Source organism: Nicotiana sylvestris, chromosome 12 (assembly GCF_000393655.2).
Source record: "Nicotiana sylvestris chromosome 12, ASM39365v2, whole genome shotgun sequence".
In the NCBI taxonomy this organism is placed as follows: Eukaryota; Viridiplantae; Streptophyta; class Magnoliopsida; order Solanales; family Solanaceae; genus Nicotiana; species Nicotiana sylvestris.
This window is the reverse complement of record NC_091068.1, coordinates 98,113,255-98,133,102: the sequence shown is the minus strand read 5'-3', so window position 1 is coordinate 98,133,102 and position 19,848 is coordinate 98,113,255. Positions and strand designations below refer to the sequence as shown.

The 19,848-nt window shown below is 38.9% G+C and overlaps 1 protein-coding gene across 1 annotated transcript; it reads left to right on the top strand.

Annotated features, from left to right (window-relative positions):
- The first annotated feature begins 3,457 nt into the window (after window positions 1-3,457).
- LOC104232829 (cytoplasmic tRNA 2-thiolation protein 2) lies at window positions 3,458-8,251 on the top strand. Its single transcript, XM_009786113.2, has 7 exons — window positions 3,458-3,886; window positions 4,957-5,305; window positions 5,390-5,476; window positions 6,242-6,363; window positions 6,546-6,624; window positions 7,007-7,404; window positions 7,773-8,251. The coding sequence occupies exons 1-7, from the start codon at window positions 3,528-3,530 to the stop codon at window positions 7,813-7,815; spliced, it is 1,437 nt and encodes a 478-aa protein (XP_009784415.1). The 5' UTR covers window positions 3,458-3,527; the 3' UTR covers window positions 7,816-8,251.
- The last annotated feature ends 11,597 nt before the right edge of the window (window positions 8,252-19,848 follow it).

The following is a 19,848-nucleotide window of genomic DNA, read 5'->3' as shown; positions in this document are numbered from 1 at the left end:
GTAGTTTGGGCCGGATCTGGAATGGGTTTGTTGGTGGGGGGGGAGAAATTCGTTTAGGCTGTGACATATTGGCCCAAAATCAACACCCTTTTCTGATTCTCTTTTTCTTTTTTCCAATTTCCAAATTTTCTTTTTTTCGTTTCAAATTAATTAACAAACCAAATTAACTCTTAAATTAAAATAATTTATCAAATTAAGCTAATTACTCATCACACTATTTACAAAAATTAATTAACTCCTAAATTAAAAGAAGAACTACAGAATTTAAAATTAAACGGTTAAAAATGCAAAGTGAGTCATTTTTTGTGATTTTTTTTCATTTTTATAAAACAACTAACTTACTAATTAACCTAAAAATGTAAAAATAAATCCTAAATGTAAATGCAGATTATTTTTGTATTTTCATGATTTAAATAAAAATTAAATATGCATAGAAATGAAAAAAATGCGAATAATTAAGAAAATTCTTCAAAAATTCCTAAAATGGCAAATAATTAAAAGAAAAAAACCTATTTCCTTGAGATTCTGTAGGAATATTTCATATAGGGCAAAAAACACATGCCCACACTGTTAGACACTTTTGCTGACAAAAATTATTCATACTCAACCTTTTTAAAGTGTACCTAAGACACACCACTTTCATGTTTGACCATTTCTTCTTGGAGATTGCGCCACATGCGCTAATCAAATCGTGACACGTGTCGTAACTCAAGAGAAAAAAAGAAAATACATAATTTGCATCCCAATTGATAATATTAAACAAGAAAAAGAAATTAGAATCTGGGGCACAATTTTCATTGTTCCACTTCCTAGAACATTGAACTAACACTGTTATGCTTGTCATTACTATATTTTTATTCAAAACTTAATCAGGAGACAACGCAATGCTTATTTTTGAATTTATAATGGATCAAAATATAATGAATTCGTTCGTTCAATGACTATTTCTGTGTTAATACATGTAACACTTTCAACATTTTTTGCGAACTTAGAATTTTGCTATATCAATGGCAGACGAAAAACAATCCAATCAAAATCAGTGGGAACATAACCTCTGAAGCTTCATTTGTAAATCTGAATGCGTATTTGCAAACTTTAAATATAATTTTCACACTGTTTATGATGTATTTTTTTTTTTTAAAGAAAATTCGACCAAAATCTTTTAGTTATGGAAGAGTAAAGAGCCGTGTCCAAAATCTGACACACGCTAATAATTTTTATTGTTCTACTTTTCAGAATGACGAATTAACAATGTTGCGCTTGTCTTTATTGTATTTGTATTCAGAACTTAATCAGGAGATAATGCAATGCCGATTTTCAAATTTATAACCGATCAAAATACAATGAATTTGTACATTCAATAACTATTTCCGTTGTTAATGCCTGCAACACTTTCAGCACTTTTTGCGAACTAAGAATATTGTTGTATCAATGGCGGACGGAAAACAATCCAATCAAAATCCGTAGGAACACAACCTCAAACGTACTCAAAACATCTATATGCTGTATCACATAAGCTTTATCTGAAAATCGGAATGCGTATCTGCAATACAATTTTCACACCGTTTATGTTTTTTTTTTAAAAAATTGGACCAAAATCTTCTAATATGGAAGAGTAAAGAGCCATGTTCCAATTTTGTAGGTTGAGATCTTTCAAGTGTGATATACACTGATTTATTGCGTTTTTAGTTTTTAAACAACTATCCTCCCACGATTAGCCTATTTACCAATGCTGTATTCATTGATACATGCGCACGAATATATAAAATACAGGACACTAGGAATGTAATTTCAGCTACGGATAGTAAATATTGAAATTGTAGTCCCGTCGTATTAGTAGCCACTATACTATAGTGCTTTCTAAAAATTTCTCAAAAAAGAAAAAAAATTACGCGACACATTAAATATTTACATTGTATTTACCATTCGTAGCTATACTTTTACTATATTTGAATTTTATAGAAAATTCACGAAATAAGAGATTAGTTATTTTGAATTTAAACGAGAGCAATAAGCTCTCATAGTTCAGTTGTTTAGATGGCCCGCTTAATTAGCAGATGTCTTGAATTCGACTCTCAACAAGGGCAGTTTTTCCCTGCATTTCTGTATTTCGCCTTAGTTGTATTTGTTGCGCAGCCGATACAAGTTGCATCCTTTGTATACACCCTATGAATACAGTTGACACAAACTGTATTCGTTGCGCATTTGAATACAAGCTAGTAATAACTAAATTGTAACTACGAATAGTAATTAGGAAAACTATAGTTACTAGGCTATAAACGGGGGATTTGTATCTATACCCGCTTTTGGGTCACGTTTTAACTTGTGCCCGCTTTGCAAAAAAAATTGCAAGCGTACCCACTTTTTCACGTAACTTCAGCATATGGGGTTGAAGTAGCAAAGACAATCACGCAAAACTTCAGCATTCTAGTAGACGGGCCTGAAGTAGCAAGTGTGCTGAAGTTTTTGTTGTAGTAGCTGGAGTTTTGTTCTCTATTTGCTGAAATTTTTGTTTGTAATTGCCGAACTTAAGCATAGTAGCTGAAGTTTTGTTCTCTATTTACTGAAGTGTTTGTTTGAAATTGCACTAAATAAGCTGAAGTTTTTTGTTCTGGATTCATTAGTTTTGTCATTAAGCTTTTTCAAAAACTTCAGCAGAAGATGCTGAAGTTATTTAGTTCATTTATAAAACTGTAGCACTAAATAAGCTGAATTTTTTTTGTCCTGGATAAGCTTTTTCAAAAACTTCAGCAGAAGATGCTGAAATTATTTAGTTCATTTGTAAAAACTTCAGTACTAAAAGCTAAAGTATTTTTGTCCTGGATTCATTAGTTTTGTCATAAAGCTTTTTCAAAAATTTCAGCAGAAGATGCTGAAGTTATTTAGTTCATTTGTAAAAACTTCAGCAATATATAAGCTGAAGTTTTTGAAAAAGCTTTCTAACATACTAGATAAATAATCAGATTACCAACAATATCTAAATCATAAATTTTGGAAATAATAAACGTGAAAAGAATAAAATTATCATTGTCCACTAACTTACGTACGTGAAAATATTCACAAATTATTATCTACTAACTTACGTACGTGAAAATATTCATAAATTATTGTCTACTAACTTACGTAATTATTTATAATTTATTTTTAAATAATCTGATAAATATATTTATGGCAATCATTCCATGAACTGAAGTTTCATAGCAGCACCAACAGCAGCAGAAGAAAGAAGAAGAAGAAGAAAACAAAGGAGAAGGAGGAGGAGAAAGGGGGCTGAAGTTGTTTAAAGTGGGTACAAGTTAAATCTTTAAAAAAAAATAGGTATAGGTTAAATGGAGGCGACCAAATAAGGCGCCCTGTGCAATTTTTACGCTCTAAACTACTAGTGTTTTATGAAAATTGTTCCAACAAAAGCTAGGAAAACCATCTTGAAAGCTCATACTCTATGCAGGCCCAAAAGCGGCCCAACATAGAACTGTTACAAAACCAATTGGCTATCCCTCCAATAGATTTTTTCTCTCTTGCCAAAAATGGCGTGCAACTCAGGAACCTGCCAGTCCGGTTGTTACAGAGACTCCTCTAATGAAGCAGAAGAACATCCGCCAGTAAAAATTGCAAATGAAGCTCCAAACGACGTCGCTAACGGTAGAAAGAGCACCGAACAATTATCTAACTTCGTCTGTGTTAAATGCAAGGTTAACAAAACCATAGCCGCCGCTGCCTCCGCCGATGGCGGTGGTGACTTTATCGGAGGAGATAGAGGAAGGTTCTGTGCAGATTGCTTCCGCAGTAATCTCTATGGAAAGTTCAGATTTGCTGTCACATCTAATGCTATGATTTCGCCGTCAGATAACGTCCTTGTCGCCTTCTCCGGCGGTACATGCTCCAGGTTCATATTATGTCTTCATTTTCAATCTGTAAATTGTTTAGTTGTATTCTTAATTCCCAAAGTTATTTTCTTTTCGAGATTATATCTAGGGTTTAGGGTTTAATAATTTTGATTAAACGTAGTTTCCTACTGATTTTTGGTTCCTTATTAATCAGTTTATTTGTTTGAAAATATGATGATGGTGTAGAAAAGACTCTTTATTTTCGGTCTAGGTTAGTTCATTGAAAGAAATAGTCAATCAATGGCCTTAATGCCAAACTAGTTGGGGTTGATATGAATTGTATATATATGCTGTGTTTGCACCCAAGGGTGTGGTGTTCAAATTCAAGTGGAGGCAAATAACAACTATGTAATTTCTTCCCACCTGCCTAAGCTTTGGTTGACAGATACCCATACTTGTGGTGGTGGGAGGTAGCGGGTACGTGGTGGAATAGTAGAGGTGCGAACAAGCTGGCCTGGATACTACCATCATAAAATATTTTAAAAAAATTCCCATATTTCTTTTTATCAGTCTCTATGTATTCCGCTTATTTGTGTCTATTTAATTCTAAACAATATAAGAACAATAGACATCGGTCATGTTCCTCAGTCTGAAATATGTACCCATGCAATTTAATTGTCAAAGTTTTGGGATTTTTCCATGCCTATGATGGAACTTTAGCAAAAAGGGTGTGATTACTGAGCTTTCATCTTGCGAACTAAGTGTAGAGTTTGGACTCAATTGATGGGGATACGTCTTTGTGTGGCGAGTGTGAATCTCCTTATTTTGGAGATAAGGACCAAATTTCCTACTGTTAACACTTACTAATTAAAAAAAAGGTTAAAAGTAGGTCTTCTAGAAACAATAGCATGTTGTCATTTCTCTAGATTGGTGAGCACAGCATTTACGTGTTCTTGGAGTTGAATGTAGCATCAAAGTGTGTCAACAATGGTGTATCATTGCAGTTAGTTAATCCAGACTTCTGCTTGTTATCTCTTAAAAGGGATGTCGAGTAGAATGCTAGTCTTGTGTAAAAGGTATGTGATACCATGATGTTTTACTTTTCTGAGCAAATTCTTTTATCTTCTAGGGTGGCTCTGCAGTTTACACATGAGATGCAAAGCAAATCTCAGAAGAACTTTGATGCCAGTCCAGATAGAGCATTACCAGTTTTTGGTGTTGGGGTTGCTTTTATTGATGAAAAAGCCATTTCTGCTGTCTCATCTGATGACTTTGATAGAGCTATTGAGAAGATGAAACTTATCGTGTCAGATTTGGCTCCACCAGTGAAACAATTCCATGTAGTTCCAGCAGAGGCCATTTATTCGTTGAAAGCTGGTGATGCAAAAGATAGACTGAATGAATTAATAAATTCTGTTAGTGATGTCACAGGAAAAGAAGACCTGTTAGAGCATCTTCGCATGCTCTCCCTACAAAAGGTTTGGCGGCTTTACATAATCACGATCTTGAGCTTTGCTGGAGAAACATATATCCCTATTTACATATGTTTCTTTACGATGCAGATAGCTCTTAAGCATGGATATACCAAAGTTTTGCTAGGAACGTGTACATCAAGAATAGCTTGTCATGTACTTGAAGCAACTGTCAAGGTAGGTTCTATGAATCACTTCCTCTCTTCTTCTGTGGAAAAACTGAAAATATGTATTCACATGGATGCATGATAAAGAAAGCTTGTCCTCTGGCAAACTGAAATTTTTTGGAACTTTGGACTTCAATCTGACATGATCCAAATGGAAACAATGAAAGGGATGGAGTAGATTATAAGAGAGTAATGGAAGTGTGAAGTGCCTAGATTTGGTCCATCCTCTTCCAGATAGATGAAGAGATTAAAACTAAAAAATGCGTTTATCCATGATTCATGCAGAAGAGGTTTTCTTTTTAAAAAAAATGTTAACAGCATTGCTTATGAATTTTGATACTTCGAATTATTATTATTTTTTTGATAACTGTGGGCCAGCGGCGCATGGTTCGAAACTCGATGGATAATGGACCCGTCCCTCTACCCTTCTCCACTTAAATATAGGCGTTTGTATGAAGTTCTTTTGCATATTCCTCTCGGGTCAACTTTCTTGGATTAATGAAAATACCCTTCCATTTTCATGATCTTTTTCGTGTGGATTATTTTGTCTGATTTGATCTTTATTTTTAATTACTCATTTCAATGATCATAATCCATGTTAGTTATTTTATGAAAGAGCAACTTTAGAGCTAGTAACTATATATCTACATCAATCACCTATCTAGAATTTTCGATGTCATCTCTCATATCTTTGGTTACCCACTTGAACAGAAGATTAATAAAAAAAGAAAGAGAGAGAATTATCTAATGTGCAAAAGGTTTTGGTTTTCTCCAGGGTAGAGGTTACTCTTTAGCTGCTGATATCCAGTATGTTGATGCAAGGTGGAAGATACCTGTGGTTCTTCCCCTCCGTGATTGTCTTATTCACGAGTTGAATACGCTCTGCAGCCTTGACAGGTTTGTTGCACTTGAAATCTGAAATTTAAAACAAATTTAATTTTGGTTTAGCATTTAGATATCCTATTTTTATCGCAATCTCGTGTAATTTCTGAATCTGATTATTTCATTTCTTTTTGCCCTTTCTTTGTGTGTCAAAACCATTACTTCATGATGGGCCTCAACGTACTTTGCCAGGGCAGTTTGATGACTGTAGAAGTTTTTAACAGAGCACGTGCTGGTATCAATGGCCTGGTCTCCTCATTTGTAAAATTGTTGCAGGTAAAAACAGGTTAACAGTATTTATTTGATTTTAGTTGATGTGGTCCCATGTACAGTGCAAGTGGCATTTAATGCAAGGAAAAGATTGTAGATATATAAGAAATAAAAAATTGGAATATTATAATATAACAATGCACACAGTAGCTGAAATATATTCAGCCTGCCGATACACATGCTTTTAAAACTTGAATCTTGGTTCATGGTTAATGTTGTAGTAATTGCTGGTTACTTTAACAAGAAGGAAAAGTATTAGGGAAAAGAAATTACGTTATTGTGAAAACTGCCTCTATTCAGTTATCCTATGTGTTTGTTGTTCTAGTCATGAATACTGCAACTTGAAAGCCTTGCACATGAAAAATTCAAAGTAACTTTTACTTTTCAGGAGGAAAACCCTTCCCGGGAAAGCACAATCATGAGAACAGCTGGAAAGCTAACACCTTTTCATTTCAATAGAATGTCAGAGGACAATAACTATAACGATCAGGTGGCATCTCAAAGGAGGCAAAAGAAATACAGCCTGAAAACTAACGATGCCCTTCCTCCCGAGTTATTCTGTCCTATTTGCAGTAGTCCTCTAAAAATATCCACCTTCGGAACATCAATTAGTTTTGACAATGCGAAAACTAGTCTCAATGCGATTGGGGCTGCATGCTGTGCAAGTTGTCAGTTTCAGGTTCTTCCCAAGGACCCCTCATCTCTGGAGCACTTCATTTCTCTCTTGCCACCATCAATGGTTTCCCAAGCAGAGGATGGTGATCATCTAAGTCAGAGACAGCTAAGGTATGAAATTTTATTTGATATTCTTATTTCTGACACATTAGCTTGCTTTTGGAAAACCATTCTGTAGCTGCAGATGGCTTGAATTTGCAAAGGCGGTGTCATGGATCTTTAGATGGACGTTGCCTTTTGAAATTAGCTTCCATTTCTGCTCCTTTCAAGATTTTCCTCACAATTTCATTGTTATTGCTTAGAGGATAGTGTCCTCTGTTTCTTTGTTTGGGCTGCCCCAGGGTTCACCATTTCAACTTTAGAGATGTTTTTGGAACTGGTTCTTTTAATTTGTATTAATGAAAAGCTTTATCTCCGTTTCTAGTCCTAGTTTAAAACTTAGGATACTTATCTTTCAAGTTTAATTGCCTTGTTTTCAGGGAGCAAATAGAAGACTGCTTGCTCTCGGACAACGAAGACTGAGCATGATCCTGCTGATTAGTTTTGCTAAACATCCGACTGCTTCATTGAAACACAATTCACGTTTTGGTCTCAATGCACCAGTATGTCAACTAAAGAATAGTTTGTTACTAGAGCCCGTGAGGAGCAGGGAAAATGGAAAGATGTTGCTATGGGTTTTGAGATTATGCTGAGGTTCTCATTTCTATAAATATCAGTACACCATGTTATGGTAGAGTTGGCCACTCGGCTGATGCCTTGATTTTTCAATCTGTTTTATAAGTGGGTTATGTTACAGAAAAGCTAAGTATGTTCTTTGGCCAACTTTTTTTAACTTTTCATGCCCTTCAGTTTTAGTTTAGCGCCTAAGCTACATTGCAATGTTTCTCAGACACTTTTTACATGTTGGAAGATCACCTGCAAAGTGAAAATGTTAGATAATACTCTCTTGTCTGGCTCATATATGAATTCTAAACTAATGAAACGCAAATTATACATTACATTTATTAATTCAATACAAGTCGATCCGCTCTTCATAGAACAGAACAAGGGAATTATTACATGGAAGTAGAAACACACGCACTAGATAGAATTAAGGTTGACCTCTCTTGCCAGAAAAGCTTAATAACTGGGTGTATTTAGATCAACCGCAAATTTCACTGGGGCAGCCCATAGCACATGGATCCTGATAAACATTCCCCTGAAAGCTCACAGAGGGAAAAGACTTTTCTCTATCGTCATAAGAGCTTGTCGTTTCACTCCATTGTTGTGTGTTAGAAGCAGATTCATCCATTGATAGCACGATACGTGATAAAGCTGGGTAACCATGGTAGAATAAAAAGGCAATAATCATCAGAATAATAATAAGAATAATGGTACTGTTTCTGGCCATTGATAAAAGTTCAAGGTTTGGTGAAGCCCTAAGGCATTTGTCAAATGAATAAGGCTATAGCAAGTGACATTATATAATTGCCAGATCTCTTATTGTTCGCTCTTAGCTCTCATCATTTACAAACTATGAATTGAATTTGAAGTTCAACGCTAATCTTTAAAGTCAGTGTTGAAATACATTCTAAGCTAATGAAGGTTCTTGACATGTTCTCCATTTCTTTGTCCATAAGAAAAACCAATTACTTACATGTTACTTACATAGTTGACAAAGTTATAATAAGAAATCGAGTGCATATAAAAAGGAACAATTAAGTGGATGATTATCCTCAAAACAACCACAAGCTGGACTTGGACAAGTACAGCTGTAGAGATTCGCATGTAACAATTTTTTCTCAGATTTCTAAGAGGCATTATGCTGGTGTTATGATCAGAACACTACTAGAAATCCGGTAATTAGCGATCATAAAAACCGACCAACGTTGATCGTTTTTGGCAAATTAACGACCAAAACGCGTCCAAACACGCTTGGTCGCTATTTTGGTGGTCGTTTTAGTATACCGACCAAGGTTAGTCGCAAAGGTAAAAGGACCAAGGTTGGTCGCAAAAAAAAACCGACCAAAGTTGGTCGGTATTTTAATTATGTAATCAAAAGATTCATGTTACAACCCATATCCACATGTGTTAGTTCATGCCATATATTAGTTAACATAAATCCAAGAAGGAATTATCTTTGAGATGATAAGAAGTCAATCCTATTGGTCTTAAGTGATACAAGAGTGTATAAGGGTGATTAACCAGTATTAGAAGTTAAACGAATCAAGGATGTTGTAACTCGTATTTTTAGGTAATCTAGCGGTGCTTAATACACTCAAGAGGTCATTTATTAAGGTATTTTAATCATATAATATCCGTATCATAAGTCTTGAAGTCAAACGAGTTATGAAACAAAAGTCGACAAAAGTTGTCGCAACTTAGGTTCATAATTTTACTTAAACATTAGGTCAAATGTTTCTAATCTTTTCTCATAATTTACAAGGAATTACGGGGTGATCTACCAACCAAATTAAAGATCTATGAGTCTAGTTTCCAACGCATTAAACCGTTCATCGATACGATCTCGGAGTAGAGAGATATTCGCGTTTTCGCGAGACTGCGCCAAGCACCTCTCTATGGGGCCCACTAAGTCGGTTTAAGATATTTGGACCTATATAGGATGCCTCCAACCCGTTTTAAGTCATTTCTTTTCACTATTTTCAGACCTTAGAACCCTAGGAACATCCTCTCAAGGTTCTCTCAAGATTCAAGACCCAAAAAAGGGCAAACAACACAAATCAAGTGTCGGGAATTCCGTGGCGCTAGTAAGTCTCTTGTTCTTCTTGTTGTTGCTCATTTTTGTGTCGTTCCAGCTCGTGTGGGAGGTTGTTTTAAAGGGTTTATGTTCTGTAAATACTCCCTCATGTTCTTAATATCAATCCTAGGTGATTTCAAGCCTTCTAAAGTGATTCTAGTGCCGAAAAACACTAATTGATCGCTAGTTTCGCTTTTTTGTTGTTGTGGCAGCATTGGAGGGATATTTCATGGAAATTTAAGGTCAAATTGGAGTTGTTCTTTCTGTATAAAGGTAAGGAACCTCTTACTCTATATGTATTTAAGATTATCCAAGTTGCAGCTAAGCCATTGAAGCTAGAACTTGTGAAATATATATCGAAAGGCTTGGAAGTAATGTTATTGTTTTGTGGACTGTTTTGCGTTGTTGTTGGGCTGCGTATTTTACTACTATCTTGTGGAGTTTTGGAGGAGGAAGGGTGTGGAGAAACACCATATATATGTAGGGTTATGGGCTGATAGTTATTCGTAACATTTCCAGGTTGTTTGACACGACTACGGTGGTCGTCGTATGTATGGAGTGATTAGGCTGTGTGTGGACTATTTTGGGAGGCTCAATATGTTTATTATTGATGTTGTTTGGGCTGTTTGGTGACTGTTTTGAATGGTGTGAGGTCATATATATAGGGGAGGTGCTGTCCGTTTCATCGTAAAATAGGTTGTGGTCGATACATAATAGTTATGACGCTTAAATGATAACGATAGTATCGTTTCTCTTATTGTAGACTAAGGAGTTTTGACAATTGCATAGCTTGAGATTGGGGCAGTATATACAAGGTATGTGAGGCTATCCCTTTCCTTCTTTTGCACGACTCCGATTGTACATAATGTAATGAACGAGCTTCCAAGATACTCTACTCTTAGAAGCTAGCAGTACTTACATTGTTTTCCCTCTTATGGAACGATTGATGTTAATGTTGCTTCTCTTATTCTTATGTTATCAATGTTGTTGGTACTTCCTGATTCTTATAAGGTTCATAGTGAAGAGTTAGTCCTAATAACGTGTATAGAGGATACCGACCTTACGTCACTCCGAAAGGTTTAGAATGTGATTCCATGAGTCGAGCATGCATTATATATATGTATCTATTTTACTCTACCGAGCCACGCTATAGTTGGCCGGGTACGACACCTATTGTGCAACCACTGATCAGTTGGGTTTTACCGAGCTCCACGTGGCCGGGTACGATTCTACCGAGCCTATTATGGCCGGGTACGATATGATGATGATGATGCCCATAGAGGCGAATGCTTTAAAGGTTTATGTATTTATACATATGTATCATGCATTTCATGTAAGTAGCCCTCAGAGGTACTAAGATGTTACAGGTTGTATATTCTCTATCCTTGCTTACATTACTGATCGCATTTATGGTTCCTTGCCTTACATACTCAGTACTTTATTCGTACTGACGTCCTTTTATTTGTGGACGCTGCATGTCGTGCTGCAGGTCCTGATAGACAGGCAGGTGCAGCTCCCCCACCACAGTAGACTGTCCAGTTCAGCGGTGATTGGCGAGATCCCTTCTCCGGACTTGCCTTGGTCTTGGTATGCAATTTTTGTTATAGACATTATGGGTATGTCGGGGCCCTGTTCCGGCTATGTTGCAACACTTATGTTCTTTTAGAGGCTCATAGACAGGTGTCGGCTCATGTATAGTTTGGTATGCCTTGTCGGCTAGTTTTTGTTGTATAGTCTTTCATAGTAGCGTGGTAGCTCATACCTTATACGTAGTTTCTTGATTGTCTGGTCATCCCCTGCTATGTATGTTCATGCCGTCATATTTTATTGCTGGTTGTCCATGATCTAGGTCTACCATTTATATTGATCTCGTCAGCCTTAAAAGATAATAATGAAGGTTAGATGAAATGTACGTTGGTGCTCGGCAAGTGTGGTCGGGTGCTAGTCATGGCCCTTCAGTTTGGGTCGTGACAAACTTGGTATCAGAGCAAGTCTATCCTAGGGGTTGTCTATGAGCCGTGTCTAGTAGAGTCTTGATTATGGATGTGTAGCGCGCCACATTTATAATCAGGAGGCTACATGACATCTAGGGTTGTTACCTTCTTCCTGAATCTAGATCGTGCGTAGAGTTGAGTCGTAAGTGTTCGTCTCTAATATTCACCTTGTTTTTTTCAGTGATGCCTTCGACTAGGAAGCAAACGATTAGTAGACGGCTTGATACAGCAGCGGGAGAGGGTACCAGTCAGGTGCCCCAAGTCAGAGCAGGACAAAGTGAGGCTCAAAGTGAGATGCCCTCTCATACCTCATCTACTCCATCTCCTCCAGAGGATATTAGAAGGCACCCAGCGCCTCCAGTTCCTCCGTCTGGCACTCCAGACCAGGATATGCGGAGTGCTTTGCAGTTATTGACTAGCTTGGTAGGTGCTCAGGCTCAGAGGCAGAATACAGGTGCTGCTGAGAAACCAGTTAGTACAAGAGTTCGTGATTTTATTAATTTAGACCCTCCAGTGTTTACCGGATCAGACCCCAAGGAGGACCCACAGACTTTTATTGACCAGGTTCATCGTACACTTCGGGTTATGCATGTTAGTGATACAGAGGCAGTAGAGTTGGCTTCTTATCGGTTACGGGATTTAGCGGTTCTCTGGTATGATAGTTGGGAGAGATCCAGGGGTCCGAACCCTCCTCCAGCTGTGTGGAAGGAATTTTCTGAGGCCTTTCTTCGTCACTACTTGCCAGTTGAGATACGACGAGCTAGAGCTGATAAGTTCTTGAACCTTAGACAAGGTAATATGAGTGTGCGAGAGTACAGTATGCAGTTTGATTCTTTGGCAAGGTATGCTCCCCATATGGTGGCCGAGATGAGTGATAGGGTGCATATGTTCGTGAATGGGTTGGGACCACATCTAATAAATGAGTGTACGACAGCCTCCTTGGTGGAGGGCATGGATATTTCCCGTATTCAAGCTTATGCCCAGACCCTAGAGGATCGTAAGCGCCAGCAGAGGGCAGTTAGGGAGCAGGATAGAGGCCAGCATAAGAGGGCGAGATTTGCAGGGTATTCTGATGACTTCAGAGGCCGCATCAGGCCACAGTTTTCGAGGAGTTCGGCGCCACCTGTAGCTAGTGCTCCTCCACAGTTTCAGAGGCCTCGATATGATCGATCCTATTCTGGTCCAGGTCAGAGTTCGCGGGCATCTGGCTCGCAACATCACAGGGATACTAGTCAGATGAGACCCCCAACACCACATTGTGATCAGTGCGGCAAGGCCCACTTTGGACTGTGTCGTCGAGGTTCTGATGCATGCTATTCGTGCGGGCAGCCTGGCCATATGATGCGGGATTGTCCTAATAGAGGAGGTGATGGTATGGCTCAGCCGACTGGATCTGTGTCTGGTTCTTCCTCATCAGTTCGACCTCCAGCACGGGGTTTTCAGCAGTCGACAGGTCGTGGTAGGGGTAGAGGTGCAGTGCCGAGTTCGAGTGGTGCTCAAAATCGAACCTATGCTCTAGTAGGTCGACAGGATCTCGAGTCGTCTCCAGATGTTGTTACAGGTATTATATCTGTGTTTTCTTATGATGTATATGCGTTGATTGATCCGGGATCTACATTATCCTATGTTACACCCTTTGTGGCTAATAAGTTTGGCATTGAACCTGAATTGATAAGTAAACCCCTCGCGGTATCTACTCCGATAGGAGATTCTGTGATTGCTAGAAGGGTATATAGAGGTTGCACTGTGATGATTTGTAGTCGTCAAACCTCGGCAAATTTATTTGAGTTAGAAATGGTTGATTTTGATGTGATAATGGGAATGGACTGGTTGGCCTCATGCTATGCAAATGTTGACTGTCGTACGAAGATGGTTAGGTTCCAATTTCCGGGTGAACCCGTCATTGAATGGAAAGGGAACATTGCTACACCGAAAGGTAGGTTTATTTCCTATCTTAAGGCAAGGAAAATGATCTCAAAAGGTTACATTTATCATCTCGTTCGCGTTAGGGATGCGGAGGCGAAACCGCCTACTTTACAATCAATCCCTGTGGTCAACGAATTCCCAGATGTTTTCCCAGATGAACTCCCAGGCCTTCCTCCTGAAAGGGAGATTGAGTTTAGCATTGATGTGTTGCCTGACACTCAACCGATCTCTATTCCTCCATACAGAATGGCCCCGGCAGAGTTGCGAGAGTTGAAGGTGCAGTTGAAGGACTTGCTGGATAAGGGCTTTATTAGGCCTAGCACTTCACCTTGGGGTGCACCAGTCCTATTCGTGCGGAAGAAAGACGGGTCGTTACGGATGTGTATCGACTATCGACAGTTGAATAAGTCTACTATAAAGAACAAGTATCCACTTCCAAGAATTGATGACCTGTTTGACCAACTCCAGGGTGCCAAGTATTTCTCTAAGATTGATTTACGTTCAGGGTATCATCAGGTGAGGGTTAGGGAGAAGGATATTCCAAAGACGGCCTTCCGGACAAGATATGGGCACTTTGAGTTCTTGGTGATGTCGTTCGGGCTAACAAATGCCCCAGCAGCTTTTATGGATCTCATGAATACTATATTCAGGCCCTATCTTGATGTGTTCGTGATTGTATTCATTGATGACATTCTAGTGTATTCTCGTTCGGAGGCGGAACATGCGGGCCACTTGCGGATAGTATTACAGACGCTTCAGGATCGTAAGTTATATGCTAAGCTCTCCAAATGTGAATTCTGGCTGAACTCAGTAGCATTCCTTGGCCATGTGATATCTGATGAGGGTATTAGTGTCGACACTCAGAAGATCGATGCAGTAAAGAATTGGCCGAGACCTACAACACCATCAGAAGTCCGCAGCTTCCTAGGGCTAGCAGGATATTATAGGCGGTTTGTAGAAGGATTTTCCTCTATATCATCACCATTGACTAAGTTAACACAAAAAGCTACCAAATTCCAGTGGTCTGACACTTGTGAACGTAGTTTTCAGGAGCTGAAGAATCGATTGACATCTGCACCAGTGCTCACTCTTCCTGAAGGAACAGAAGGTTATGTGGTATATTGTGATGCCTCAGGTATAGGTTTGGGGTGCGTATTGATGCAGCGTGGGAATGTGATTGCTTATGCATCAAGACAATTGAAGAAGCATGAAAAGAATTATCCAACCCATGATTTGGAATTGGCTGCAGTAATATATGCTTTGAAGATATGGCGGCACTACTTATACGGCGTCCATGTTGACATCTACACAGATCACAAGAGTTTACAATACATCTTCAAGCAGAAAGAGTTGAATTTGAGGCAGCGTAGGTGGCTTGAATTATTGAAAGACTACGACGTCGAGATATTGTATCATCCCGGTAAAGCCAATGTTGTGGCAGACGCTCTCAGCCGTAAATCAATGGGAAGCTTAGTACATATTGAGGCAGGTAGATGGGGGTTGATTAAAGAGCTTCATCAGCTAGCCAATATGAGAATCAGATTGTTAGACTCTGATGACGGAGGTGTTACTGTACAGAATACATCAGAATCATCTTTGGTAGCCGAGGTAAAAGCACGACAATATGAATATCCTATCTTAGTACGATTAAGAGAAAGCATTCAACAGTGTAAAAGTATGGCTTTTGGGATCGGAAAAGACGGGGCACTGAGATACCAGAGCCGATTGTGTGTGCCTAATGTGGCAGGGTTGCGAGAGAAGATTATGAATGAGATTCATCAATCCCGATATTCCATCCATCCCGGCTCGACAAAGATGTATCATGATGTCAAGGAGCAGTATTGGTGGGATAATATGAAGAAGTCTATTGCAGAATTTGTAGCCCAGTGTCCCAATTGTCAACAAGTAAAGATAGAACATCAGAAACCCGGTGGATTGCTTCAAAATATAGAGATTCCGACCTGGAAGTGGGAGGTGATTAATATGGACTTCATTATTGGATTACCTCGCTCTTATCATAAGTTTGACTCCATCTGGGTGATAATTGATCGACTTACAAAATGTGCCCATTTTCTGCCAGTGAAGACAACTTACACGGCTGAAGATTATGCAAAGTTGTATATCAAGGAGATTGTTAGGCTTCATGGTGTGCCCATATCTATTATATCAGACCGAGGAGCTCAATTTACGGCTAACTTTTGGAGGTCTTTCCAGAAGGGTTTAGGCACACAGGTAAATCTCAGCACTGCATTTCATCCGCAGACTGACGGACAGGCTGAACGTACCATTCAGACACTGGAAGATATGCTACGAGCATGTGTTCTAGATTTTAAGGGGAATTGGGATGATCATCTTCCACTCATAGAATTCGCCTATAACAATAGCTACCATTCCAGTATTAAAATGGCCCCATACGAGGCACTATACGGGAGGAGATGTAGATCACCAGTTGGATGGTTCGAAGTCGGTGAAACAGAATTATATGGGCCAGATTTGATTCACCAAGCTATTGAGAAGGTGAAAGTGATACAGGAGCGATTGAGGACGGCACAAAGCAGGCAAAAATCTTATTCTGATGTCCGACGTCGTGATCTAGAGTTTGAGGTTGGTGATTGGGTTTTCCTGAGGATCTCACCAATGAAGGGTATTATGCGTTTTGGGAAGAAAGGTAAGCTGAGTCCAAGGTATATCGGGCCGTATAAAATTCTTCGACGGATTGGACAGGTTGCTTATGAGTTAGAATTGCCATCCGAATTGGAATTTGTCCACCCGGTATTCCATGTATCTATGTTGAGAAAATGTATTGGAGACCCTTCTCGAGTCATCCCTATCAAAGATGTACAAGTTACAGAGGACCTATCATATGAAGAAGTGCCAGTGGCGATATTAGATCGGCAAGTCCGCAAGCTGAGAACAAAAGATGTAGCTTCCGTCAAAGTATTGTGGAGGAACAAAAATATGGAAGAAATGACATGGGAAGCAGAAGAGGAGATGAAGTCTAAATACCCTTACTTATTCCAGAATGAAGATAACAAGGATGCTGGTGGAAGACAGGATACATTGGAAGGTGAAACGGCTCTATGAGGTAAGCAATAATTTGAGAATACTCCTCCTTAATACAAAATGGTGATATGTAGATAATGTAAATACGCATAATGCTTTGTGTAGCCTTGTGAAGCCATATGTTGGGCTTAATTACTTGCAAGTTTTGCTAGTGACCATTTTATAGGGGAAAATTGATCGGAAATTTCCATTGGAATCCACGATGATTTAAACTCCCCATAAACCCTTACATTCGAGGACGAATGTTCCTAAGGGGGGGAGGGTGTTACAACCCATATCCACATGTGTTAGTTCATGCCATATATTAGTTAACATAAATCCAAGAATGAATTATCTTTGAGATGATAAGAAGTCAATCCTATTGGTCTTAAGTGATACAAGAGTGTATAAGGGTGATTAACCAGTATTAGAAGTTAAACGAATCAAGGATGTTGTAACTCGTATTTTCAGGTAATCTAGCGGTGCTTAATACACTCAAGAGGTCATTTATTAAGGTATTTTAATCATATAATATCCGTATCATAAGTCTTGAAGTCAAACGAGTTATGAAACAAAAGTCGACAAAAGTTGTCGCAACTTAGGTTCATAATTTTACTTAAACATTAGGTCAAATGTTTCTAATCTTTTCTCATAATTTACAAGGAATTACGGGGTGATCTACCCACCAAATTAAAGATCTATGAGTCTAGTTTCCAACGCATTAAACCGTTCATCGATACGATCTCGGAGTAGAGAGATATTCGCGTTTTCGCGAGACTGCGCCAAGCACCTCTCTATGGGGCCCACTAAGTCGGTTTAAGATATTTGGACCTATATAGGATGCCTCCAACCCGTTTTAAGTCATTTATTTTCACTATTTTCAGACCTTAGAACCCTAGGAACATCCTCTCAAGGTTCTCTCAAGATTCAAGACCCAAAAAAAGGGCAAACAACACAAATCAAGTGTCGGGAATTCCGTGGCGCTAGTAAGTCTCTTGTTCTTCTTGTTGTTGCTCATTTTTGTGTCGTTCCAGCTCGTGTGGGAGGTTGTTTTAAAGGGTTTATGTTCTGTAAATACTCCCTCATGTTCTTAATATCAATCCTAGGTGATTTCAAGCCTTCTAAAGTGATTCTAGTGCCGAAAAACACTAATTGATCGCTAGTTTCGCTTTTTTGTTGTTGTGGCAGCATTGGAGGGATATTTCATGGAAATTTAAGGTCAAATTGGAGTTGTTCTTTCTGTATAAAGGTAAGGAACCTCTTACTCTATATGTATTTAAGATTATCCAAGTTGCAGCTAAGCCATTGAAGCTAGAACTTGTGAAATATATATCGAAAGGCTTGGAAGTAATGTTATTGTTTTGTGGACTGTTTTGCGTTGTTGTTGGGCTGCGTATTTTACTACTATCTTGTGGAGTTTTGGAGGAGGAAGGGTGTGGAGAAACACCATATATATGTAGGGTTATGGGCTGATAGTTATTCGTAACATTTCCAGGTTGTTTGACACGACTACGGTGGTCGTCGTATGTATGGAGTGATTAGGCTGTGTGTGGACTATTTTGGGAGGCTCAATATGTTTATTATTGATGTTGTTTGGGCTGTTTGGTGACTGTTTTGAATGGTGTGAGGTCATATATATAGGGGAGGTGCTGTCCGTTTCATCGTAAAATAGGTTGTGGTCGATACATAATAGTTATGACGCTTAAATGATAACGATAGTATCGTTTCTCTTATTGTAGACTAAGGAGTTTTGACAATTGCATAGCTTGAGATTGGGGAAGTATATACAAGGTATGTGAGGCTATCCCTTTCCTTCTTTTGCACGACTCCGATTGTACATAATGTAATGAACGAGCTTCCAAGATACTCTACTCTTAGAAGCTAGCAGTACTTACATTGTTTTCCCTCTTATGGAACGATTGATGTTAATGTTGCTTCTCTTATTCTTATGTTATCAATGTTGTTGGTACTTCCTGATTCTTATAAGGTTCATAGTGAAGAGTTAGTCCTAATAACGTGTACAGAGGATACCGACCTTACGTCACTCCGAAAGGTTTAGAATGTGATTCCATGAGTCGAGCATGCATTATATATATGTATCTATTTTACTCTACCGAGCCACGCTATAGTTGGCCGGGTACGGCACCTATTGTGCAACCACTGATCAGTTGGGTTTTACCGAGCTCCACGTGGCCGGGTACGATTCTACCGAGCCTATTATGGCCGGGTACGATATGATGATGATGATGCCCATAGAGGCGAATGCTTTAAAGGTTTATGTATTTATACATATGTATCATGCATTTCATGTAAGTAGCCCTCAGAGGTACTAAGATGTTACAGGTTGTATATTCTCTATCCTTGCTTACATTACTGATCGCATTTATGGTTCCTTGCCTTACATACTCAGTACTTTATTCGTACTGACGTCCTTTTATTTGTGGACGCTGCATGTCGTGCTGCAGGTCCTGATAGACAGGCAGGTGCAGCTCCCCCACCACAGTAGACTGTCCAGTTCAGCGGTGATTGGCGAGATCCCTTCTCCGGACTTGCCTTGGTCTTGGTATGCAATTTTTGTTATAGACATTATGGGTATGTCGGGGCCCTGTTCCGGCTATGTTGCAACACTTATGTTCTTTTAGAGGCTCATAGACAGGTGTCGGCTCATGTATAGTTTGGTATGCCTTGTCGGCTAGTTTTTGTTGTATAGTCTTTCATAGTAGCGTGGTAGCTCATACCTTATACGTAGTTTCTTGATTGTCTGGTCATCCCCTGCTATGTATGTTCATGCCGTCATATTTTATTGCTGGTTGTCCATGATCTAGGTCTACCATTTATATTGATCTCGTCAGCCTT